Source organism: Mytilus trossulus, chromosome 1 (genome assembly GCF_036588685.1).
Source record: "Mytilus trossulus isolate FHL-02 chromosome 1, PNRI_Mtr1.1.1.hap1, whole genome shotgun sequence".
Classification (NCBI taxonomy): domain Eukaryota; kingdom Metazoa; phylum Mollusca; class Bivalvia; order Mytilida; family Mytilidae; genus Mytilus; species Mytilus trossulus.
Window position 1 is genome coordinate 104,006,945 of NC_086373.1, and position 25,098 is coordinate 104,032,042.

A 25,098-nucleotide genomic window follows, 5' to 3' on the forward strand; every position below is an offset into this window, starting at 1 on the left:
TAAACGTTAGAATCCAGTTGTTGGCAGACATGTTAGATAACATTATTTATTATCGTGAGTAGATAGATTCCCTTTTTTTTACACTTCGGAGTAGCTTGGATGCAATATTCAGTTTAGTAGTCGACTTTATGTCTGAATAGTTTTTTTTACAGCAATGCGCTTGTTGAATCTAGTCATTTCATAGTATCTATTCTTTGTATTTACACTCGATTTTCTATATTTATATTCAAGGTTATTTTCCTGTATTGATTGTGTTCTTTTCCATACAAAGAAAAAATCGTTTCATATTTACCGTTTACCGTCCATATACTTTTTGAAACAATATGAATAATATCTATCTATATATATATAATGTATAGTTTTCAATTTAGACAGACTTGTTTATATTTTTTCGTTTGGACTTGTATCATATTTTCCCTCCAGTTTATATGATCCGTTCATCCTATTGACTCTTAAAATTCAAGAGTCTATATAAAATAATGTAAATTTTATATGGCCTTCCAAGTACCGTTTCGATCCCTAACATCACTGAAGAGACATTTATTGTCGAAATCCGGATCTGGTGTACAAAATAAATATTGACACCTTTTTTTAAATTTTTTATTGATCTTTTTGGTGTTCAAGCTACAGTGCATACATACATACATACATTTTTACAATATATAAGTGATTGACATATGGCATAGTCATACTATTGATATTTTACGAATAAGACATAGTAAAAACAAATACAAGTAAATGATGTGAATAATCGGTATATGATACAAGTAAAAGATACTTTGGAATACATTAAATATACATGATCATATCGAGAATAACATTTAATTAATAACTTCCATAAATTCCCCCCATCTGTCGACAAATGACTCGTGCTTATCTTGACACCTTAGGTTTGTGGCATAATATCTTGGCCACTAGTTAATAGTTTTCTGTTTAGTATTAAAGTTATAATAAGATCCATTTTGTTACATCTTGTGATCAATTTTATTTGGCAATCGCCAATAGCAGTCAACAGGGTTAAAGAACATCAGTTGTTCGACCTGTTAGTCAAATGCGTTTTGTTTAAATATACTTTTTCACTTCTTTAGTCTTTTGGAAAATGTTGTTGTGCTGTATTTAGACCCTTCTACAACGAAATTTGTTTTACATGCACACGTATGAAAATTGCGATCTAAATACAGCACAAAAAAATTTATTATGCCACAAACATAAGGTGTCAATATTTTTTTTGTACACCAGATCTATATATATATAATTACTCCTGCTAATATCAGCACAAGTTAAATATGCGATTTGTTTTGAATTTATGCATTTAATTTTTTTAAATGCTGAAAAAAAAAATACGTATTCCTTTATTTTCCTGCCAGAATCAGGCATTTAAGAAATTGCTTGAAATTAATTAATCAATTAATCATATTAGAATTAACGTGCGACACATAAACAACGAGGAGCAAGTGTGCAGATGTAATTTTAACCAGAGTGTTATTTTATTAAATGACATTTTCCCAAAACCTAAACCTGTCATTGAACGTATTGGACACTTTTATATAATTAAACTCATCAAAGATAACAGGACTAAATTCGGTATTTACGCCAGACGCGTGTTTTGTGTACAAAAGACTCATCAGTGACGCTCGAATCCAAAAAAGTTAAAAAGGCCAAATAAAGTACGAAGTTGAAGAGCATTGAGGACCAGAATTCCTAAAATTTTTGCCAAATACAGCTAAGGTAATTATGACTGAGGTAGAAAAGCTTTAGTATTTTAAAAAAATCAAAAATGTATACGATAATTACTAAATTTTAACGCTGGTGTTTTAATTAAGAGATTAGATGATTTAAAGAACCAAATCTTCTGAGTCACACTTGCTTAAAATTCCAACTGTAGCTTTGAACAATTTATTTTTTAAATTTCATTAAATATTTGGATTGCAGGTTTTTTTACTCATTTATCCTGATTTATTAGCCCATTGATCGATAAACTACTGTCACTTTTCTTAAGCGTATTTTAAAGACCAAAGTTAATAAAATAAACGGTACCGATTTTCTTGCACCAGATGCGCATTTCGACAATACATGTCTCTTCATTGATGCTCGTGGCCAAAATATTTGAAATCCAAAGCTTATATAAAAGATAAAGAGCTATAATCCAAAAGGTCCAAAAAATATAGCCAAATCTCTTGAGGCAATATAGACGAAGACAATCATACAACCAAACACGGCCTTTCAGAGTGAAACCTATATCTGTTCAAGAGAGGAATCCGTGTGTCTGTGCAGAATATATAGCATCGCACACCAGTTTTTCTCAATATGAAATATGATGTCAAGGAGAGTACAACCTTTTTTTTACATATTTTGAGAATTCTTTGTTCGGTAGGAGGCCTGTTGAATCTATCCCTATCCAACACACATTCATTTCAAATGGCAGTCGATCACCCTGTTTTTATCCTGGTCACTCTTATATATTTTTCTCGTCCTAAACATTATCTACTGAACGCAAACAAACACCAATTACTAGTAGTTGATAAAAATATCCTTCCTTTTCTCTGCTTTATATTATACACTTTTGATTTCAATCTAGATTTCCCCAAAAATATTTATAAATGTTCTTCTATTGAAAGAACAATGAGTCCTGCCATCTATGAATAGAATCTTTCCTAAAAGATTTTGTGAAATCAAGTCAGTAACGTTGTATACACTCTTGTATACAAGATTGCCCGAAAACTCCTTAGATCAGTAGGGTTAAACAATTTCTAATTCGTGTTTGCTTTGTTTTTCTAGATTACAGCCTACCGATTCGGTGATGCAAAATCCCAGTGTCACGTCATGGCTACGTCATCAGCGTTAAATGAAAACTTTATCACAAACTATGCAAGACTTGGACATGCAGCACAAGAACTTCTTCCGGAAGTGTTACGAGAACTTTTATTGTTTTTGGAATCACCTGCTATGCTTTTCAAAGATTGCCAAGCCAATAAAAATTTAGCTGATCGTCGTATACTTCGACCAGTTGAATGGCAACGTATTACGAATGTTGCTACTGATGGATACTCTAAATTTGACATACAACTATCATATAAAATTATAAGAAATCTTAATCTTGTGCCATGTCCGACACGTGATTGGGATCATCCCAATGATCCGATGGTTCATGAATTGACTATAGGCGATGATATCGAAAGAATTAGACGACTGAGAAACGAAATTTTACACAAAGGAGAAACCAAAGTCACTGATAAAGATCTTGCGGAGTATTTTTCAATCTTTAAAGGTTTAGCAAAGCGACTAGAAAATTATTTAGGCAAACCATATGGTCATTTTTTATCCAAATTCGAAAACCTTGAAACGTGTTGCATGGACCAGAAATCAGAAGAACATTTTATACAAACAATCAAGGATCTGGTTAAAAGCGAAGAAGATATAAAAGATGAAGTAGGCAGAGTTCGAATAGAGGTAGAAGATCTTAAAATAAAAGGTGAACAGTTAAAACTTTAAGAATTTACTTAGGTGAGGTTTTGGAATTTGTGTCAAATGTTCGGTTTTTCCATACAAAATAATGTAAAATAGTTTGCCTCATACCACCCGTGATTTTTTTTTTATATAATGTTTAATAGCTCATGAAAGGTCATTTACCAAAATTTTAGAAGATTCTTTATTTTCTTCCCTTTGTCATGAGACCGAATAATACCAACACAAATATAAGGTAAAAGTCCGAGTCAGCCTTTTCCCGCCATAATTTAAATCTCAAATATCTCGAAAAGGAGGTCCATGACCTATCAATATTTTTAACTTATTTCTATCCTTAAGTGACGCTCTACCAGCTTATAGTATCAATTTTAACTTCTTAATTTATTAATTTTTACCTAACCTCACCTAAGTCCATCCTAAGATAGACAATATAGTCAAACCGTAATTCAATTGTCATTATATTGTCATTCATTTCATAAGTTTTATCATATTTTCACTTTCACTGTATATCAGTTAATGATAGTATTCATATAGATAACTGCATCGGTGATATTGTGATATCATGATCGATCCCTAGCCTAATAAAATAAAAAAACTTGAAAAGTGATATTTCTCGCTCAACACTAAATACGCTGCATTCAGAAGTATAAAGAGAAAAGAATAGACGTCAGAAAATGAAAAAAAAAGTTTACATGTGCACTTTAAATTAATCGAATTACTAGCAACATGAAACGGTAAATGAGCTTAACTTGATCAAAGGTGTGAAGATCAAAGAACATGATATAGAGCAAGGTGAAAGTTCAAATCAATGTTGAACATCTGCTCATATGAAAAGAAAACCCTGGCTTTTAATTGCAACCGAGAACAACGTACTTATTGTATTCATTGGGACTGAGTAAGCGGTTACCTTTTTTAATACAACGTTATAAAGTTTTTTTTTTGTATTTCATGTCTTTTTGTTTTATATTATTAACATTAACATATGTACTAAGATTTATATCTTAACTATCAATGTACAGCATGTAATTCGTGTCTGTATACTGCAATTCATGCGGATTGGTTACTGTCGCGTTGTTACACTAAAACGTTCTTTAAATCACCATTAGATGTTATATACAAATTTGAGTGGATTCTGGTCTATAAGCAAAAGATCGTTAGATATTATATAAAGTATGGACATGTGATTGCTTTACCAAGGGTGCCATTGTTAGTTATGACTATTGACAGTATTGCTGTCGTACATGCATAATCTTGTTTCAATGTGTAATAGATTAATACGTTCTACTTCAGGCAATACGATATCTAAGTTAGAAGAAGAACATAAATATTTCGCAAAGTGGCTTGCTAGTCTTGAAGAAAGGCTACTTTCTTCACTGAAACCCAACAAGCTATGCGAGAAAGATGTCATTTCCAAAGACATGATGGGTAAGTACATTTTTACACTTACAAGAATAGCAATGGAATAGCGAATAGAAACGGTCAATGTTTCAAATAGACAACAGCCCAACCAAGGATCAGAAAACAGACCAATGCCACCAATGAGTCTTTAACACAGCAACAAATCCAGCATCCGAAGGCGGACGTAATTTATGCTGACCCCTAAACAATGATGCATACTTTCAGTAGTTCGGCTAAATTGACGCAACACTCGAACCAAAACTTTCAAACGAACCATCAATTTAAAAATGTACAAGACTAATAAAGACTGGAGGTTCCAAAAATTCAGCCAAGTTAAACATGTTTATGAGATCGCATCCCTCCCCTTTACATGCAGCCAATGTGGAATAAACACACACACAACAATACACGCAGAAGAACTTAGTTTTAAAAGGTGTCCGAGTCCAATGTTAGAAAAGGTAACATAAGAAAACAAAGGACTAATGAAATATATATGAGATATTTACGGGAAAACTTTTGAATTCAATATGAAACGTTTTACTTGAAAGATACATGTGTAGTTGAAATCATCTGTTCGTAAATTTTACGGAAGACGTCACGAGTTGGTTGACAGTTATGAAATAACCGTTTCACAAATTATATCGGATATATCAATTACGTCGTAACTACATTCCCCTTCCCTTTCATGAAAATGATCTACCGAATTAGACTATTTACCGGATTTGTTGTAACATAAGCAACACGACGGGTGCCGCATGTGGAGCAGGATCTGCTTACCCTTCCAAAGCACCTGAGATTACTCTTAGTTTTTGGTGGGGTTTGTGTTGTTTAATCTTTAGTTTGTATGTTGTGTCATGTGTACTATTGTTTGACTGTTTGTCTTTTTCCGTTTTAGCCATGAGGTTGTCAGTTTATTTTCGATTTATGAGTTTGACTGTCCCTCTGGTATCATTCGTCCCTCTAACAAAATCAGTAGTAAATCTTTATAAAGATTGAACAAAGATTGACCAAAACTATTCGTTTCCGGTACAGAGATAACTGCCTTCACATATGATTTTTATATACACATAGTCACAAAAAATGACGAAGTTATATATTGTTAATGTATTTGGTTTATGTTAATTCTTACATGAAAATGTCCTTAATTTTGTAGATTTATTTGAAACCTATTTAGTGGAATGGCAAGAGGATGAAAAAGACTTTGTTCTTACAAGAGCGGCTCAATATGTTCTCGACACTATCATTAGCGACAGCTGTAAATGTATAGCAGTCACTGGCTGTCCTGGAAGTGGGAAATCGTCAATCATTCACCATGTAGCCATTTTTCTAAAGAAAACACTGGACTACGAAATAATACCAATAGTTTGTGAACCGGGCGATTTTAAACAATATTTTAGTTCTAGCAGACGGCAAGTATTTGTTTTAGACAATACATTTGGGACGATTGCAGTAAATGCGCCACTAGTTGAAAGTTGGTATGCACATTTAGAAGTTATTGAAAAAATGTTAAATATGGGTAATACTAAAGTTCTTATATCATGTCGTATGCATATAATGAAAGATTCTCTTCTCCAACGACTTAAAATATTCGTATCGAACGAATGTAATCTGCATACAGAAAAACTGTGTTTACTCGAGAAGGAACGTTTGATGATTGCAAAGAGATACCTTAACAACTCGGAAATAAAGGAAATTGCGGAAGTATTGAACCTGTATCAATTCTTTCCACTGCTTTGCAAATGGTATGCAAAGAATAAGAAACCAAGTATTGGGGAGTTTTTTCAAAATCCTGTTGACATTTTTAAACAAAACATAGTCGAAATGAAGGAAGATCCAAGCAGAATCCAGTATTGTGCATTTGTTTTATGTTTATTGTTTAATGGGAATTTGAATGAAAGTTGGTTTGAGAGAGACAGTGACCATGAATATAAATTACATGCGATTTGTACAGAATTTGGAATAGACTTCAGAATCAAAAGAAAAGAACTACAGCAGCAACTGGATAGACTTGAGAATACATATATAAAGAAACTTAATAGAAATTATTACATTGTGCATGACAAAGTGTATGATGTCGCAGTGGTAATTTGTGGACAAGACATTACAGAATGTTTTATTGAATATACAGATTCTATATTTATGGGCGATCGATTCCAGTTATTGTCTATTAAATCAGACTTTGATGAAACTGTCATTAGAATACCGCAAAAACACGAAGATAGGTATTTCCAACGATTATTGAAAGATCTAGAATGTGGCCATATATACAGTTCATTTCAAAATAGACAACTTCAGAATCAAAAGTATAGAGATAAACTTATTGCATTCATGCTAATCAATAAACGTTTTATACGAAGCATATTGAAGAAAATGGACGAACTTCAGCTACGTTTAATAGAAAGCAGAAAACATACAGAAGATTTTATTTCATTCTGTGCTGAAGAAAGTGACCACTCGTTTTCCGGTGAAGAAAGTGACAACTCATTTTTCGGTGAACAAAGTGAGCAGTCATCTGCCGTTGAGAATAGTGAACACTCGTCTTTTGGTGAGGACACAGAAAGTTATAACATGGGAGTTCAAATGCCTGGAAGAAATAAACCAAATAGCAATAGAATATATCCGGTAGATGATCAAGACTTTCCACTGCCGCTTCTAGAGTCTTCTACACAAGGCCATAAAGATATTGTTCAAATGTTAATCAACTTTGGATGTAATGTCAACGTTTATGACAAATTTCGTAGAACTGCATTGTTTCTTGCCGCTTCACATGGTCATCGCTTTACTGTAGAAACACTCTTATTAAACAACTGCAACCCATCTTTATGCGACGTCTGGGAACGATCTCCTTTTTATGTGGCTTGCTATGAAGGTCACTCAGAAATAGTTAAACTATTACTTAAGGTGTCAGATATCTCTAAATCAGACACGTGCTACTTTAAAACACCGCTTCATGTTGCATGCGAATTTGGACATTTCGTGATAGTGAAGATGTTGTTGGAAAATGGTTCAAGTATGTATCAGTGCAATACTGATGGCCATTCGCCATTGTTTGTAGCTTGTGAAAGGGGGCATCCACAATTAGTAAAATTACTGCTTGATTATGGCTCCGATATTAACCAAAGAGACGAAAAAGACAAAACACCGCTATTTGTTGCTTGCGAAAACGGCTTTTCCGAAGTGGTGAAAATACTTCTTGATCATAAAGCCAATATTTCATTATGTAACTCTGATGGGTCATCACCAATACACGTAGCTTGTAAATGGGGTCATACAAATACAGTAGCAATTTTGGTGGACAGAAATGCAGATATTAATAGTTTAGATCGTTTATATGGGCGAACACCACTTTTCCTTGCAGTTGAAGGAAAATATAGTGAAATAATTCAGCTTTTGATAGAAAACGGGTGCAATATTTTTACATGCGGTAAGAGAAAGCAGTCTCCTTTATACGTAGCTTGTAAAACTGGTCAAACTTCTATTGTAAAACTTTTACTGGAACGCATGGACGAATATTATGTTCTTTCTTTTAATTATTCGGAATGGTCTCCTTTGATAGCTGCTTGTGAAGGTGGTTACAATTCTATAGCACAAATGTTGTTAGAGCGAAATTTTTACATAAACATTTGTGACATGAACGGTAAATGTCCTATTCACATAGTCTGTGAAAATGGTTTTACAGATATTATGACAACTTTGTTAAGTCATGATTGTGAAGTCGATCGTTTAGACGGAGATGGTAGATCAGCTTTGTTAATAGCATGTGAGCATGGGTATTCAGATATTGCTAAATTACTCCTTGAAAACAAAGCAAACCAGGTACTAACTGACGAGGATAACTGGTCGCCCTTTCAAGTAGCATGTTACGAAGGACATGCAGACATTGTTGAATTATTAATACAATATAATCCTGAAACAATGCAATGTGATAATAAAAACCGGTCACCTTTATTTATTGCATGCATGAAAGGACATGTAAGTGTGACAGAACTATTATTATCAAGGAATTTAGCTGATGTACATCAAGGTGATGTTCGGAAATGGACACCACTACACATTGCTTCAAAGGAAGGACATAGAGAAGTTGTGGAAGTATTATTAAAGTATGGAGCTGACAGGACTCTACTTACCGAGGCTGGTAGAAGTCCTTTACATTTAGCTCGTTCTTCATTTCGAACTGACATCGTACAACTGTTAACTGTTGATACTTCATCAGACGATTGACCACTCATCCTATTAATCACAGTTATAATTAATATGACATCTACAAATAAAGGCCACAGTAGTTTAACGCATTTCAAAATTCATAAATCGATTGAGATAATAACAAATCCGGGTTATAAACGAAACCGAGGAAAGCACATCAACTATAAGAGGAAAACAACGGAACAATAGAAACACTGAAATGCAACCAAAACAAACGCCAACATACATAGAAAGGTATTATTTGATAACAAATTTCATATTCCGAACTTAAAACATGACTTTTGAAGAAAAAATGGTAGGCTTAACCTGGTTTTATGGCAAGCCAACCTCCCGCTTATGTGGCAATGTTAAATAAAATATTGGCTAAAATGATATCACTACACGACAGGAATACAGCACAATCAAACAAACAAAAAGTAAAATCATAAAAATGCTGACCTCCGAGGAAACTTCAAAGCGGAAAGTCCCTAATCAAGTGGCAAAATCAAATAATAAAATACATCAAACAAAGGGACAAGAACTGTCATATTACTGACTTGGTACGGGCATTTCCAAATGTAAAAAATGGTGGATAGAACAATACGCACAAATAAATGATAAAATAGTACATTACAACATGTAATCCGCAGAATAACAGCGAACATCTTCCATTAACGACAGCACTGAACAGCACTGGACAGCACAAACAGTAACGTATATATAATTTTGAAAGTAATACAATTATTTCACCGTACCAAAACAATATCATGGTAATGGGGGTATAGAAAGGCTATTTGAGATTTATGATGTGACGACGTCATAATTATTAGAACTAAAACCATATTTTATCCATTGAAAATGGAAATAAATTCGACTATACTGACAATTAAGACATATGTGAAATGTAGCGACAATACAAAATCAAACCACATTTAATAAGACATCATAACACAATATTCAACAGAACCAACGAAAGAAACATCATTACTTAATATATTGATGTTTGAATTATAAATACCGAAATCCGTCGTATAGCAATGTAAATTCACACTCTGCAAAACAGTCATACTCAGTATTCGGGAATTGGTTACGTTCGGTTCTTAGTAGACATAGATGTTAAGTCACATTTGTAAACTTTCCTCCTCAGAACTGTTAAGAGACGATTAATTGATCGATTGATTAAATAATTGATTGATTGATTGATTAATGATTTTGTATTGATTGATTAATTGGTTTTATATTGATAGCTTGATTGATTGATTGATTGATGCTACGTGGGCGCCCAGTGGCAAAAAAATAAGGAATATTGAGGATGAGAAATTCTGACTGTCACTTGGGAATGAAAGTATGATTGAATCGTGCCTTGACAATATACACTCCCTTTGGTGTTGCAAGGCATAACGTACAGATAGCGTGGCTCCATGCTCTTGATAAAATTGAGAATGGAAATGGGGAATGTGTCAAAGAGACAACAACCCGACCAAATAAAAAAACACAACAGCAGAAGGTCACCAACAGGTCTTCAATGTAGCTAGAAATTCCCGCACCCGGAGGCGTCCTTCAGCTGGCCCCTAAACAAATATATACTAGTTCAGTGATAATGAACGCCATACTAATTTCCAAATTGTACACAAGAAACTAAAATTAAAATAATACAAGACTAACAAAGGCCAGAGGCTCCTGACTTGGGACAGGCGCAAAAATGCGTCGGGGTTAAACATGTTTATGAGATCTCAACCCTCCCCTATACCTCTAACCAATGTAGAAAAGTAAACGCATAACAATACGCACATTAAAATTCAGTTCAAGAGAAGTCCGAGTCTGATGTCAGAAGATGTCACCAAAGAAAATAAACAATATGACAATAATACATAAATAACAACAGACTACTAGCAGTTAACTGACATGCCAGCTCCAGACTTCAATTAAACTGACTGAAAGATTATGATTTCATCATATGAACATCAGGCACAATCCTTCCCGTTAGGGGTTTATTATCATACCATCATAACATATATGAGAAGAACATAACCCGTGTCATGCCAACAACTGTTTTTAAATAAATGTGTTTAGTTCCGATGCAAAGACCTTAACAGTGACTCAATATTAACTCCGAAATATGCAATCTTTAATGACTTGACAACAGTATCGTAATTATATCCCTTCTTAATAAGTCTATTCAAAGGTTTTGTAAGTTTCTGATGCTTTTTTTATTATGTCGTATGAATCCAATTCAGTACTGATAGAGTTCTTATATAGTCATCATATAAATTCCATAGTATCTCTGTTTCCTTGCTATATTGATGACGCTGTTATATAAAACTTATGCAGAATTATAAAATGTCGACTTGATCAAAAAACATGCCATGATCATATGAAGAGCTTCTGGGTTTTATTTCAGTAATTGCTTAGCGTTTTATTTGTCTCGTCTGGTTTAAATATTATTGAGTTAGTGTATCCTTTACTGGGTATAGAGTATATGTCTTGGTGTTGTTTATCATCTTGATTACGTGTTATGGCTTTAGATATAGGAAGATGTGGTGTGAGTTCACGTGTTATGTCTTTGTATATTTTTAACCTTTACTTTTATTTCATTTTTTGTACTAATATACTTTTGGCGAGACTTATTTAGTTATACATCCCGCAAGTGTTCTATTGTGCTATGGTAATTTTTTTATTCTTGTTTTTCATTTTTGCTTAATGTCTTTGTCTATATGGTATATATATGTCATTTTGTTTTTCTTTGTTGAAAAAGTTTTATATGTTTTATAGAGATTACGATTATAACACTGTGTTGCTTGGGGTACCCCAATATTTGACAATTCCACCTATTATGTCTGTTCGTTTTGCTGACACATTGATGTCAATATAATGGAATTATATGCGACTGTCATACAAGTGATATGTTCGGCTAGCTGTAAAACGAGTTTTGATGCAGCATTCTACACGTGGAAATGTTTGTACCAAATCAGGAATAGGTGATGTGTTTTCAATTCGTTTGATGTGTTTGAGCTATAGATTTCGGTATTTTTCCTATTTTACAGTCTAAATGCGTGTGCTCTTTTTTTCTCACATGTATTTTTTTTGTATGAATACCTTTTTTTATAATATCATATTACCGTAAATTATTGAATTCACGATTGAAAAAAGAAAGGGACATTATGACCTATAGTTACTAAATTCTACGTCAATTAGATCCATGGTGAATAGTTGTCTCGTCTGTTATATCTTCTTTTCTATTAATCTTATAGTTGTACATGTATTTGCTCGAATAAATATTCAAATCTGTTATGTGGGTTTTCATGATCTATGTGTCACAAGTTACAATTATTCTTGTATGACAATTATTTACTACTATTAATTAATTGTGGTTTGTGGTTTAATTTTCTTCTAGTATATCTCTTAACATGTTCAAATATATAAAAAGTTAGCTGTAAATATGTTATATAGTGAGACAACTCAGACAAAATGACACAGTAATTAACTATACGTCTTCGTACGACATTCAACAATGAGCATATTCAGCTATAAAAGGCCCCAAAATGACAAATGTAAAACAATTGAAACGAGAAAACTAACGGCTTATTTTTTGTCGAGCCTGTAACTTTTGTTTGCAGAAAGCTCGATATAGGGATAGTGATCCGGCGGCGACGGCGGTGTTAGCTCACTTCTTAAAAGTTTTTTTTTTATTTTAGTAGGTGGAAGACCCGGATGCTTTATACCTTGTATATAGATGCCTCATGTTACGAAGTTTCCGTCAGTCACATGTCCAATGTCCTTGACCTCAATTTCATGGTTCAGTGACCACTTGAACAAAAAGTTAATATTTTTTTGTAATGTTGAATTTTCACTTCTTTTATCATAAGTAATAGGATAACTATATTTGGTATGTGCGTACCTTGCAAGGTACTCATGCCCGTCAGACAGTTTTCACTTGACCTCGACCTCATTTCATGGCTCAGTGAACAAGGTTAAGTTTTGGTGGTCAAGTCCATATCTCAGATACTATAAGCAATAGGGCTAGTATGTTCGGTGTATGGAAGGACTGGAAGGTGTAGATGTCCAACTGGCAGGTGTCATCTGACCTTGACCTCATTTTCATGGTTCAGTGGTCAAAGTTATTTTTTTCAGTTTTGGTCTTTTTTTTATCAAATACTATACGCCATAGGTCAACTATATTAAGTGTATGGACATATTTTATGATCTATATATTAGTCGCGCAGGTTTTATTTGACCTTGACCTCGTTTTCACAGTTCATTGCTCAGTGTTAAGATTTTGTGTTTTGGTCTATTTTTATTAAACTATAAGTATTAGGTCAACTATATTTGTTTTATGGAAGCATTGTTAGCTGTACATGTCAGCCTGGCATGGTTCATCTGACCTTGACCCCATTTTCATGGTTCATTGGTCTTTGTTTAGTTATCTTGGTTAACGTAACGTTTATGTGACAGTTGTAATAAAGCTTTATACTTAGCACTATCAACATAATATCAATGATTAGTAAAGAAGGCGAGACATTTCAGTGTGTGCACTCTTGTTTCTATAAAATAAAGAACGAAAAACAAATATATGTTACACACTAAAACGCCAACAACCACTTAACAGATGATTACGGACAGGCACATACTGAATGTGGCAGGGTTACACTAGTTTCAAGGAGCAGACCCTCCCTTAACCTGGGATAGTGGCGTAACAGTACAATATATGAACAAACTATAAAAATCAATTGAAAAAGGTGTTACTCATAAGATGGATACAAATAGAAATACATCTAACATACACACACTTAGTTTCTTTTACATTTTTTATAAAGATGTTTTAGTTTATATTTCAAGATTTAATGCTTTCCGCATTAACATTTTGTTTGTGCAAATTCGTTGTGAAGAGTGCATATGCTATGGCTTAAATACATATTAGAAATGTTATGAAATTCGATTGATGAAGAGATGAAAAAGATTGAAAAAGATACAACGGCATATCATTAACTAGTACTTATTAAACCTAACCAACCCCTGTTGATTTAGGCGGTGTTTTAATCTACAATTACTAATGGTTAAGATCTACAAGGATAGATTAGGGATATTAACCATTTCCCAAAATTCAATAAATGGACGATTGTGCATGTTGGTTTGTGGTTAGTCAATTCAAATATGACCCTTGTGCATAGCAATATATCTGTGTTATATAACTCCAGACATTCTGGTTCTCGTAAAAGATTGGGGGAATATTTGTATAAGTTCCCATCACTGAGTATTCCACAAAGTTAACACAAATATGGTATAGGTGCATGTCTAGCAAAGAGTGTAGTAGTCGATCTAATGGTCGATCCATTCCCCATTTCTTTTGATAAGTGCAGTCATGATTAAAAATTCTCATAAATGCGAATAGAAAAGCGGTTCCATTCATATTTTTCAATTTGATCATGCAGTTAATAAAGCGTCCGACATTTCGATTCAGATTTATTGAGCGCACGAAGTTGCTTTTTTATGCAACTTATATTTTGAGAGAAATTGTCACCCCAAATAAGCTAAATTTCTTTAACAACGAAAGCTCTCTTCACAGTACAAACCCGCATTCGTTGCTGTTTAATTGTAGACTCATTTTCTTCCAAGTTTTTCAGGATAAAAAAAGATGCCAAGTTGACAAGTTTCAACGTTTCATTTTTGATTCACATCTTTCGATTACATTCTTTAGTTCATCATCATAAATATTCTAAATTGAATAAGGTACAAAGTAGTAAAATACAAGTAAGCTATTTATAATGAATGATTACTATGATTTGTAGTTGGATAAACATTAAACGAGCTCATCAAAGGAATTCTGCGTTCTTTGATTGTAATGCATGTAAAAAGTAGTTGTATCGTGAATACAAAAACTAAAACTTTAATTTATTGTTAAAGTCATTTTTTTAAAAAATAAACCATACACATGCTATAAATACCGTTATCTTGAGACGTATAATATAACGGTAAAGTGTGACCGACTTCTAAAGTTTAAAGGAATCTACGATAACTTACATACAACAAGACTTGAAGTTCAAATGTAGCAGCAATAAAAATTGCTGAGACCGGTGATCTAGTCAACAAATTCTTGATGTAATGTAATTATCACATTGACTACATGTATATAATTACCACATAGACGATATACATATCTATTTAAATCAAAGAAGTCATTTCAATTCTGAGTGGAAAAAATATCTAATATCAAAATATAATAAAACAACAGATTTTAGTGTGAAGAAGTTTCAAACAATCTTTAAAATGTCCGATCGTGTACAATATAAGTATAAATAGGATACAGGTCCATATATGTTCAATCATAACTGTATAAATATAGAATAACCATATAGTGTCTCGAAATATCAATGTTATTTGTACAAGGCTTAGAAACAGGTAGAAAGCGAGGCTGTGCCGAGCATTTCTACCTGTTTCGAGCCGAGTTATGTTTCGATTTATTTTCGTTGTTCGTTTGTCTCCGATAAATGTCAATTCTTTTACACATATCAGTAAGTATATTGTGTGTTTCTGTTTTTTCTTCTTTCATGGATGGGCCTCAGTTTTCGGTGTGATACAATTATGTTTAATGGGCTGTATTGGTCTTTAGTTGTCTAGACGGTTTGGAATGTCGGATTCCTGTTATACGTTGAAACAGTCCGGACCTTTAAGTTCAGATATTTTAAAACTTTTAAAGATAGTTTTTAAAATCAAATATCAGAAACGGTCTTCATAACTTAAAAGTGTAACTATCCTTGCAGAATGTTTCATGTGTAAAGGTAACTGCTGATATCTACATATTCACGAGAAGGCTTCAAAATGAGACAATTTTGATCGTTTTGGGTAGCAATTTGTCTCTAATCTATGATAATTGAAAGTGAAAAAAATCATGTTTGACCAAATTGAAACACCATTTAACAATTACTAACACCAGTGTCTTCTTTGAGGCAGATTTGTTTTTGCATATTTATTATTATTTGTGTAATTTTAAAATCTGAAAGCCTAAAAAGTTGTCTACTTTTGGCGAGCCTTCGACTTGAGTCGAAACAGCGAGACATATGTGCAATCCTACATTCCGTCGTCGGCGTCGTCGTCGTACACAAATATTCACTCTGTGGTGAAGTTTTTGAAGTTTTAATAACTTTCTTAAACTATCCTGGATTTCTAACAAACTTGGACAGAAGCTTGATTAAGTTCATAAGATACTATCCAGAAGTAAGTTTTGTTCCATTTTCCCCATTTTTTACTTATAAATGAACTCAGTTTTTGTTTCTGCCAGTTAACATTACACACAGTCTGCAGTTGGACACAAGCTTCTTGCAAACAAACAAAAAGTATTGAGAGGAATAGTTTTATTGCCCCCCCCCCTCATTTTTGTTGAGTGTGTGATAAACAGCAAAACTAGGCGAGACACTGGGTTCCGTAGAACCCTTACGAATTCTTAATTAAACTTTTGACTGGATATACAGAAGACCACAGAAGGTGATAAAGGAAACGTAAGAAAAGAAACTCAAACAACACTTCATCAACTTAAATTTTATTAAAATATAGAGCATAGTGTATGCAATAAATAAATTAATATCATAGTTAATGCATGTTAGCACCATTGCTATTATTTTATTGCACTCCACAACTAATCAATTAGGTAACAATTAAACATTAAAATAACAGTCATATAAATAAAAGTATTATTAATTTTGTTCTTCATAAGTCATACGGATGGAAGGAGGTCATGGTTGCAAAGTATAATAATTATCCCTTGCAAAAAGCTTCTATCAGAAATAAGGTTGGCAGCATTTTCAATTTTCGAACTAACATATTATACTTTAAATTGAGAAAATATTGCCAACATTTATTAGTGCGACTTAAGTCAGAATTGGTGGTTGATTATCGCAATATCAGGAATAATGTATCCTTATGTCAGCTAGATACGACTTATAGAGATACTCACCTAGTCGCACCATTCAAATTGTCAAAGATCTATCAATAATTTCTAACAGTATGGCAGTATACATATACAACTTAATGCAGATATAACGAATAAATACAGAATTTGTAATCTTTGAGCAGTACGAAAAAGATGCCATAGCACTTTTTAGGCAAGAGAAAGGTGTTCATACAAGATGCGCTACATCACTAGCATGCATGTCTCTTGAAACTTGCAATATGTGGATTCAGTTCTAAATTAAAGACTGCTGGTGGAACAGCAATGAATAACATACAAAGCGTTCAATTCTTATGAGCTGATATCCATACCGACATTGGCAGTAAAGCGACATCAATGTTTCCAAAAATATCACTGATTGAAATTTTGAAAAAAGAACGAGAGAAAGTGAAAAGATTACAACCGTGTTTCTCTACAATTTTCACACTGATCTAAGGTATCACTGAGAGGTTCCAGTTCCTGATCATCTGTTATTTTGACATCACTAGCACTAAGTCTCGTTAGTCCCGTGTTAACACGAGATATCGGTTTGGAGCAATCCTTTTGACAGGTTGCCAGTCTAATCTTTGGACGATGCCATTCACATAAGAAGAATCCAACACCAAGTCCTAGAACCGTACAGAGGAATATCCAAACATTAAAGGTCATAATAACTAACATTAGAATATAGCTAACTATGATCTGAATACTGTAGAGTAAAGTCTGTAAAGCGTGCTCTCTCGTCAAAGCTGAATGTCTGAAATCGAAAATGAAACAGGTTATATTTCTCCTTTGAGGACAGATCTAATGCGTTATTGTTATAATGACTGTTGTACATAGACTTTTTCGCTACTTTTTTAAATTCAAAACATTTATAAACGTTGCTGATTATCAAGAGAATGTTGTCTACCTGACCGGTATATACTACATAAAGCAACCCGTCCGCATTTAGTTTTTCTTGAACCTTTTAATGCTCACTATGATTAACAGGCATCTGTTTGTAAGATTGTTATTAATTATTACATTATGAGGGTAACCAGTGGTGTTGATGAACATTAGGGACTCGGATTTCAAATCTTTTTTAATAGCTAACGTAAGCAGGTTACTATTTATGTTATGAGCCGAAGAGAGAAGTTTAATTTTGCTAATCTAAAACAAATAAGATTTGATATGATAGCCAACGAAACAACTCTCCACCAGAGACCAAATGACAGTTAACAATTGTATGTTAATGTACGGCATTCAGCAATGAGCAAAATCCATTCCACAAAGTCAGCTATAAAAGGCTCCGAAATGACAAATGTAAAACAATCATGTTAAATGATAAAACTAACGACCTGATTTATGTACAAAACAATAAACGAAATGCAGGTCTTTTTTAAATTGTATTCTCAAGCAAGCTTATCTTGTCTCTTGTATAGAGCTGTCTCATTGGAAATCATACCATATCTTCTTATTTTTATATTAATCAATATATTGATTTTCATGCTAGATTTTTCAAAATCGATGTCCATTCACTGGAATCTTTCTACGAGTCATGCACATAAAGAAAATCAGCATCTTGATTACCTATCTCTCGCAAGGAGAGATGTGTAAGCTTACTCGACTAGAGTGCAGGAGGTTATCAAGTCTGAAAAAAATCAATAAGTCTAGGCTTATTAAGGAGTATGGATAAATGTTGCTTGTGTTTTGCATTTTTTGGAAAGCATCATACTCACTTGACTAGAGGGATATCTCTGTGAACATAGACACGTAAGTGTTTAATACCCTGATACAAGATACCCAATATAAGTGTTCCAAGACAGAGCGCAAATATACCTGAAATAATAAAAATATGAAAAAAGTTAACATTAAATTGCTATTGGGAAGAATCTTAATTACTGTGAAAAATGTGTGACCTAGCTATGATTGAAAATACAAGGTACATAGTTCTTGGACTTCTTTCACGTTAATCAGAAGCAGAGACATATATTGTAATACATGTCTCTGTCAGATTCAAGTTAAAAATATTTAAAAAAAAAATTAGAAATACACCCTAGAAATTTTCATCACATTTGCCGCCACAAAGACAATGAAAACAGAGTAAATGACAGAATGACATAAACTTTGTCTTTGATAAAGCGGGAGCTAATATCCTCATCATATCGAAATTCGCTACAGTAAACAAGCACAACCTGTTCGACTATATACGATGTGTGTTATCTTGGGGATTGGTAATACCAGTACATATGTACAGATTAAGCAGTTAAACATGATAAATCTTAAAGTTTTTAAATTGTCGAAATATGCATTTAGAAATAAAATCTTAAATTATTCTACTGATAAATCATACAAGATAAAATAGTTTTAAATATTTCTACATCAAAACAAAATTAAAGCATAATTGGAATGTTTATATTTATCTTTCAAATTCATATTTTAAAAGAGATTACTGTATAAAGATACGTGCAAATATCTTATTATTGGGTTTCAATAAAGAAATGTTATTAATATTTACCAGTTCTGGAGTTTAACAGCCATCCAGTGAATAAAACCGGTACATCTAGGTCAAAGTTGAAATAAACAGCATGCTAAAAAATAGAAGAAACAACTAGAGGAAGAAATACATGAAAATGACGTCACCCTTTTATGGAAATGAAATATTAATCCAACATTTAACTCTTCTTTTCAATTGCACTGAAGTCAATAATAGTCGACGAAAAAACAAATTTGAAGATGACAATGGTCTTTAATATTAATAAGCTTATCACTTAGTATTTACTTTGAAAGTCCCTACGAATAAAGACATTTATAATTATTAGATACAAATGTACATTACAGATCAACAGAACTGAAATCTTAGATAAATACCAATAGTGCAATCGCAATTGAAATAAAAAATTAAACTTATTTAATCTTTCAAAAAAAGTCACGTTCATATCTAACATGTTAATCTCCTGTCACAGTGATTTAGCATCAGTAATACATGAAATTGCAGTATTATGCTTTTAAAGTGGAATTTATTGGAAGTAAAGTAAAACATAACGTGGGAAGAAAAGTTATAGAATATTTATGAACATTTTACTAAAATAAAAGGAAAGGAATATGCATAAACAAATCATGTAAATGTAAAACATCTAATCAAATGTTCATTGTGGGCGAGAGTGTCAAAAAAGAAAATAAATAATTCATTTTAAAGATCCACATTAATTGAAATGGACATTGACCTTCATTTTAAACATGAATAGATTTTTTTAAGGTTCAGGGTTTGAAACTACAAATGACAGAGTCCTGAGTGATATAATGAAAGTTTGTTTATCAAGTTTAGCACTAAAATTATATATCAACTATGTTTATAAACGTGTATATTAAAAAAATAATAAATTAAATAATGATAAAGGTGTCGTTTATGACAGCTCATTTCTTTATTCACATTTTGGTGAAGGATTTCAAGCTATTTTTACAGAGTGTTCTTTTCAAGCTAGATAAAGCGACAACATCCGAGTTCCGAGTTCTTACTGTATTATGATTCCATCAATGATAGTACTATCTGTATGAGAAAGACCTTCTTTAAGCCTCGGTCACACCTTACCGGATAGCTCGAACGGACGCCTAACGGATACCTTTTTTTAATCCGTTGATGTCCGTTAGACGTCCGTTCTTATCCGTTAGGCGTCTGTCCATATCCGTTGCGTGTCCGTTAAGCGTCCGTTTTATCCGTTGACGTCCGTTCTGTCCGGTGGAAAATTTTGAGCATGTTCAAAACTTTGAACGGACGTCCAACGGATAAAATGTCCGTTGAACGTCCGTTAGGCGTCCGTTTTGTACGGTACTCGTCCGTTTTGTATCCGTTACGTGTCCGTTATGCATCCGTTGGAGATCCGGTAGACCAATTCACCAACGGACGTCTACCGGACGCCTAACGGGTGAAACGGATGTGAAACGGACATTAACGAAAGGATAACGGATAAAACGGATGCCTATTGAAATTTCGCCGCAGAAATGCCAATAATTGGTATGTTAGATTTTCTTTAGTGTCATGAATATTTATTATTCGTGATGGATCTTGAAGTAAGAGCACGTCTTCGCTACCAAGCAGCTCTTATTCAGGCCAGACTCAACTTAGATGTAGCAAATATAAACCTTATAGCTGTCAAAAGGAGAAGAAGGAGAAGACAAAGGAGATGGTGGACACGACCATGGCTTAGTCCTGAAAGACGACACAGTTTTGGTCTATATGACCAACTCATGACCGAATTTAGGCGGGAGGATCGGCAGTCCTTTGTACACTTCCTTCGAATGCCCACAGAGATGTTCGACGATATATTGCAGCGGGTTGACCTCGCATAGCCAAGCAGATTACCTTTTATAGAAATCCGCTGGAACCAGGACTCAAGTTAGCAATTACACTTAGACACTTGCTTCTGGAGCAAAATATCGTAGCATGCAGTACGGATGGAGAGTTCCGCATAGCACCATATCCGTTTTCATACCAGGGGTAAATAATATAAACAAATTCAGAAAATCAACTTAAACTCTACAAGACTGAATTACCACACGTTCCTTGATTTTTTTTAATCAGAGAAGCTCTATATTTGCACACATATCATGCTAAACAAGACGCAATACAAAATAAAATCAACTAAACCAGTTAACTAAAGTGACCCTCGTGTGTAAAAACGTAAAAAATATCGGATAAATTGTTTAATTTGTTTGGTACGTGTGACCTTGATACCTGTCTTACTGACTTCACTTTCCCAGAAGCAAATATTTTAATATATATATTAGATACCATGTCCATCTGACGCGCCTTTATTTTCAGATGGTTTATTGCTTTTAATTTTCAGATGGTTTATTGACTTTAATTTTTAGATGGTTTATTGCCTTTAATTTTCAGATTATTTTGTTCATCCGTTTTATCCGTTACGCTTCCGTTAGGTGTCCGTTTTATCCGGTATTCGTTCGTTGGATGTACGTTCGACGTCCGTTCTGTCCGGTACGTATCCGTTTCACGTACGTTCAATGTCCGTTGTGTGTCCGTTAGGCATTCGTTACATGTCCGTTAGTTCACCAACGGACTCCCAACGGATGAAAATTTTGTCAACGGATAACTTTTTTTTTATCCGTTAGGCGTCCGTTCGAGCTATCCGGTAAGGTGTGACCGAAGCTTTACATTTTTTTTATTCTTACTTTAATCTACAAAACGACTTACATTATGTTCCGCAAGTTATGTTTGATCCGAACTTAAACAAAACAACTTACATTGTGTTCGGCATGATGTGAATGATGAGAAGGATGACCACTGACGACAGGAGCCGGCGTAGATGACGGATGGTGATGCTGGTGATGGTGGTGCTGATTATGGTCCATTCTACACAATAGGTTCACGTTTTAGGCATTTCTTTAACTCCTGAAAATTTTGTTTTTCAAATTAAATTATGTGTAATAATAGCGTTGACATCAACGTTTTACTTGAAAATATCTTATATCATAATACCTACACACTGAAGTAGCTCTTTGATACTATTACTTTTTTCATATTTGATGCGTAATCCTAAAATGGGTTCTCAACTAAAAATTCTAATTCTAAAGACTTAAGTACAATTTCTTTCTTATAGTTATCAATAAACAGTTTTGTAAAACTGTATCATGTAAAAGTCTGTGGACAAAACTGATTCATCGCCAATATCAGAATTTTCACATGAACTCTTCCATAAATATATACTTTAAGAAGAGACAAATACCAGTTACACGTGAAATTCTATACTACAATAATGAAAATGTCACTCAAAATAAAACACTGACAGGAAAATTAGACATAATTCTGTCAGATTTATCGACATGTATCAACTGATAATTGTTTAGTAATTTTCAAAGTGACAACAACATAAATAGTTCAAGGTAAATAAAACAATTTACCATCGGTCTGCATATCAAGATACTTTTTTTCGCTACGCTGAACTGACAAGACTGACAAGTGCATAACATACAGCTATTGTTTTCCTCAAGGCAACGGCATGAACGGTGTGATATCGGTTGATAATCTTATTTTAATCGTATGTCATGTAAATGCTCTTTGAAATTTGTTTCCTCTTTTTATTACGCCCATGTAAAAACATTGTTGCCGAGACCCGTGACTTTCATAGTTGACACGTCGGATACACGTTAATGGCATCAACGGGTTCAAGAAAGTTAAAATTGAAATTTAAAAAAAATATAACCTATGTCGGTTGATAATTATCGATTGAAAAGTCTTTTTGTCTCTTTATTCAGTTTGTGATACATTTTAGTGACCCATACAATTTCCACATTTTATAATCTTTGAGAACTGAGTCGATTTACTCCCCAACAGAATACATTTTAATGTCTCTGTATACACTTTATATATCAGATTTCATATCCAGACTGAGGAATGATACATTTATTGGACAATGCAGTTACGCATTTAGAATCGGTTTTCTTTTGTACAATGATAATAAACACCCACTAACAAAATATATTTTATTTTTAATTCACTTGCAGTTCTCCTCTTTACTACCCATAACATTATTTCAGATTCTTAAAGTTGTCAAACCTGACAGACTGCAAAGGTGTGTCAAATATAACACAGATCGCAGTATTTCAGTAGTCTGTAAAAAGTATGAAATTCCAAAGTTAAAAAGCGATATGACACTGAACTTTTATTGGTGTCACAACTTTGTTCAACGTACGATGACGCATGTATATATACAAAGCTTGAACAGAACGACTGTGTTTATAAGATCTTAATCTTAGAAGTGAAATCCTTGCGGTCATATACAATCTACTGGGGACAAGGATGTACATGTACCGAGACAAGTACACACACATATATATAGAGAGAGTAACCAAATCCTTGATGTCACTAAAACCACACGAAAACCGTTCTCTTTAAACAATAATTAAAACTGCGATAGGAAAAAAAAAGAAAAAAAAAACATACACAAAAGGTACAAACTCAAAAGTACAAAATTCTTCGAAATTTTAATATGAATATATCCAGACAAAATAAAATCCATTATGTATATATTTTGTAAATGTATCCTGATATCACCAGAACAATTGGTTTGAAGCAACCCATTAAGGACACAATCAATACCTTTGTACGATGATTAGCACAATAAACATTTACAATAATAAAAACAGCTCAAACATAGAATAGATCTATAACACGAGTTGATTAATTAAAGAGACTATATAATCATGTATATGTTTGAAGAAAGTCTAATATTTAAAACCAATACTTATAATATACCAGCTTACCTACTTATATCAACGGAACAGAATGAAATGCATACACAATATTGTTATTATCCAAAAAAAATGTACATCCATATAAAAATATGACAACGTAGTAAAGAAATTATGTAATGACTCTAAACAAACCAATATGTATTTATAACAGGGTTGAGTAAGTTCATTCCTCGGTTATAGATATTTATTCAAAATATAGATCGATATGAGAAAAACTATTCTTTGTGTATCTCTTGATCTGATTTATTTAATCATTTAATCACAATTTGTAAACACTAATAACAATAACGGTATCTTACCTGTTCGATAAAGCTGTGATTTCATGTGTTGTTTATATGATCAACGTGGACGGTGTTCTTTCGTCGGTGTTTCCGTATTTAGTATACAAGAGGTTCAATGAAGGATTTATAAATATGTAATATTTTAATATCAATTTGAACATGATAAATCTTGCATTTTTGATTAGGGTAGGATTTTGCAGATCAACAAAAATAATTTCTGTCTATAAATCGTCAAACAGCTATAATTATAACGCGGGGGTTCCAGACATTTGTTGACGGTACCCAGGTTGCACCTATTTTTACTGGTGTTTTTTTTCATGTACGTTTATTAATGAGCCAGACAAGCCAGATAGTATAACCATCATTATATATTTTGTAGATGTATCCTGATATCATCTCTAAATTTCCACCAATTTAATTTTGAATCCATAAAGAATCATAGAAAAATGGGTTTGAAGCGACCTCCAAATGTCTCAAGATTCCAGTCTGTAACTCAATAGTACCCAAATTGCATCCATTCTTAAAAATCGAGTAAATGATGGTTCATTTTTTTTTATTATGGACAATAGTCCATATGTATTTTTTATTCAGTTTTTTAGG

The 25,098-nt window shown here is 33.2% G+C and overlaps 3 protein-coding genes across 5 annotated transcripts; 2 read left to right on the top strand and 1 right to left on the bottom strand.

The window, feature by feature from the left end:
• LOC134705551 (uncharacterized) lies at positions 1-3,492 on the top strand. Its single transcript, XM_063564270.1, has 2 exons — positions 1-54; positions 2,779-3,492. Exon 2 carries the CDS (start codon positions 2,824-2,826, stop codon positions 3,490-3,492), a length of 669 nt encoding a protein of 222 aa, XP_063420340.1. The 5' UTR covers positions 1-54; positions 2,779-2,823.
• Positions 3,493-4,784: 1,292 nt separating this feature from the next.
• LOC134695073 (ankyrin-1-like) lies at positions 4,785-9,438 on the top strand. Its single transcript, XM_063556268.1, has 2 exons — positions 4,785-4,890; positions 6,017-9,438. Exons 1-2 carry the CDS (start codon positions 4,884-4,886, stop codon positions 9,082-9,084), a joined length of 3,075 nt encoding a protein of 1,024 aa, XP_063412338.1. The 5' UTR covers positions 4,785-4,883; the 3' UTR covers positions 9,085-9,438.
• Positions 9,439-16,563: 7,125 nt separating this feature from the next.
• On the bottom strand, positions 16,564-24,625 carry LOC134695094 (uncharacterized). 3 transcript variants are annotated; one of them, XM_063556286.1, is made up of 5 exons: positions 24,517-24,625; positions 22,208-22,355; positions 19,464-19,536; positions 18,685-18,784; positions 16,564-17,723 (listed from the first exon to the last, which is right to left on the bottom strand). In XM_063556286.1, the coding sequence occupies exons 2-5, from the start codon at positions 22,313-22,315 to the stop codon at positions 17,384-17,386; spliced, it is 621 nt and encodes a 206-aa protein (XP_063412356.1). In that variant the 5' UTR covers positions 22,316-22,355; positions 24,517-24,625; the 3' UTR covers positions 16,564-17,383. The 3 variants fall into 3 exon arrangements, with proteins under 3 accessions (XP_063412356.1, XP_063412369.1, XP_063412360.1); XM_063556299.1 differs by lacking the exon at positions 24,517-24,625 and adding an exon at positions 24,227-24,356; XM_063556290.1 differs by lacking the exon at positions 24,517-24,625 and adding an exon at positions 24,231-24,253.
• Between the last annotated feature and the right edge of the window lie 473 nt (positions 24,626-25,098).

What these genes read in the sequence shown, in the direction of transcription:
- LOC134705551 (XM_063564270.1), top strand. Translation starts at nt 2,824, where the DNA reads ATGGCTACGTCATCAGCGTTAAATGAAAACTTTATCACAAACTATGCA.
- LOC134695094 (XM_063556286.1), bottom strand. Translation starts at nt 22,315, where the DNA reads ATGGACCATAATCAGCACCACCATCACCAGCATCACCATCCGTCATCT. An exon ending in CACATCATGCCGAACACAAT is followed by an intron (nt 19,537 to 22,207) that starts GTAAGTTGTTTT and finishes TCTATTTTTTAG; the next exon opens with CATGCTGTTTATTTCAACTT. An exon ending in AGAGATATCCCTCTAGTCAA is followed by an intron (nt 17,724 to 18,684) that starts GTGAGTATGATG and finishes TTTCGATTTCAG; the next exon opens with ACATTCAGCTTTGACGAGAG.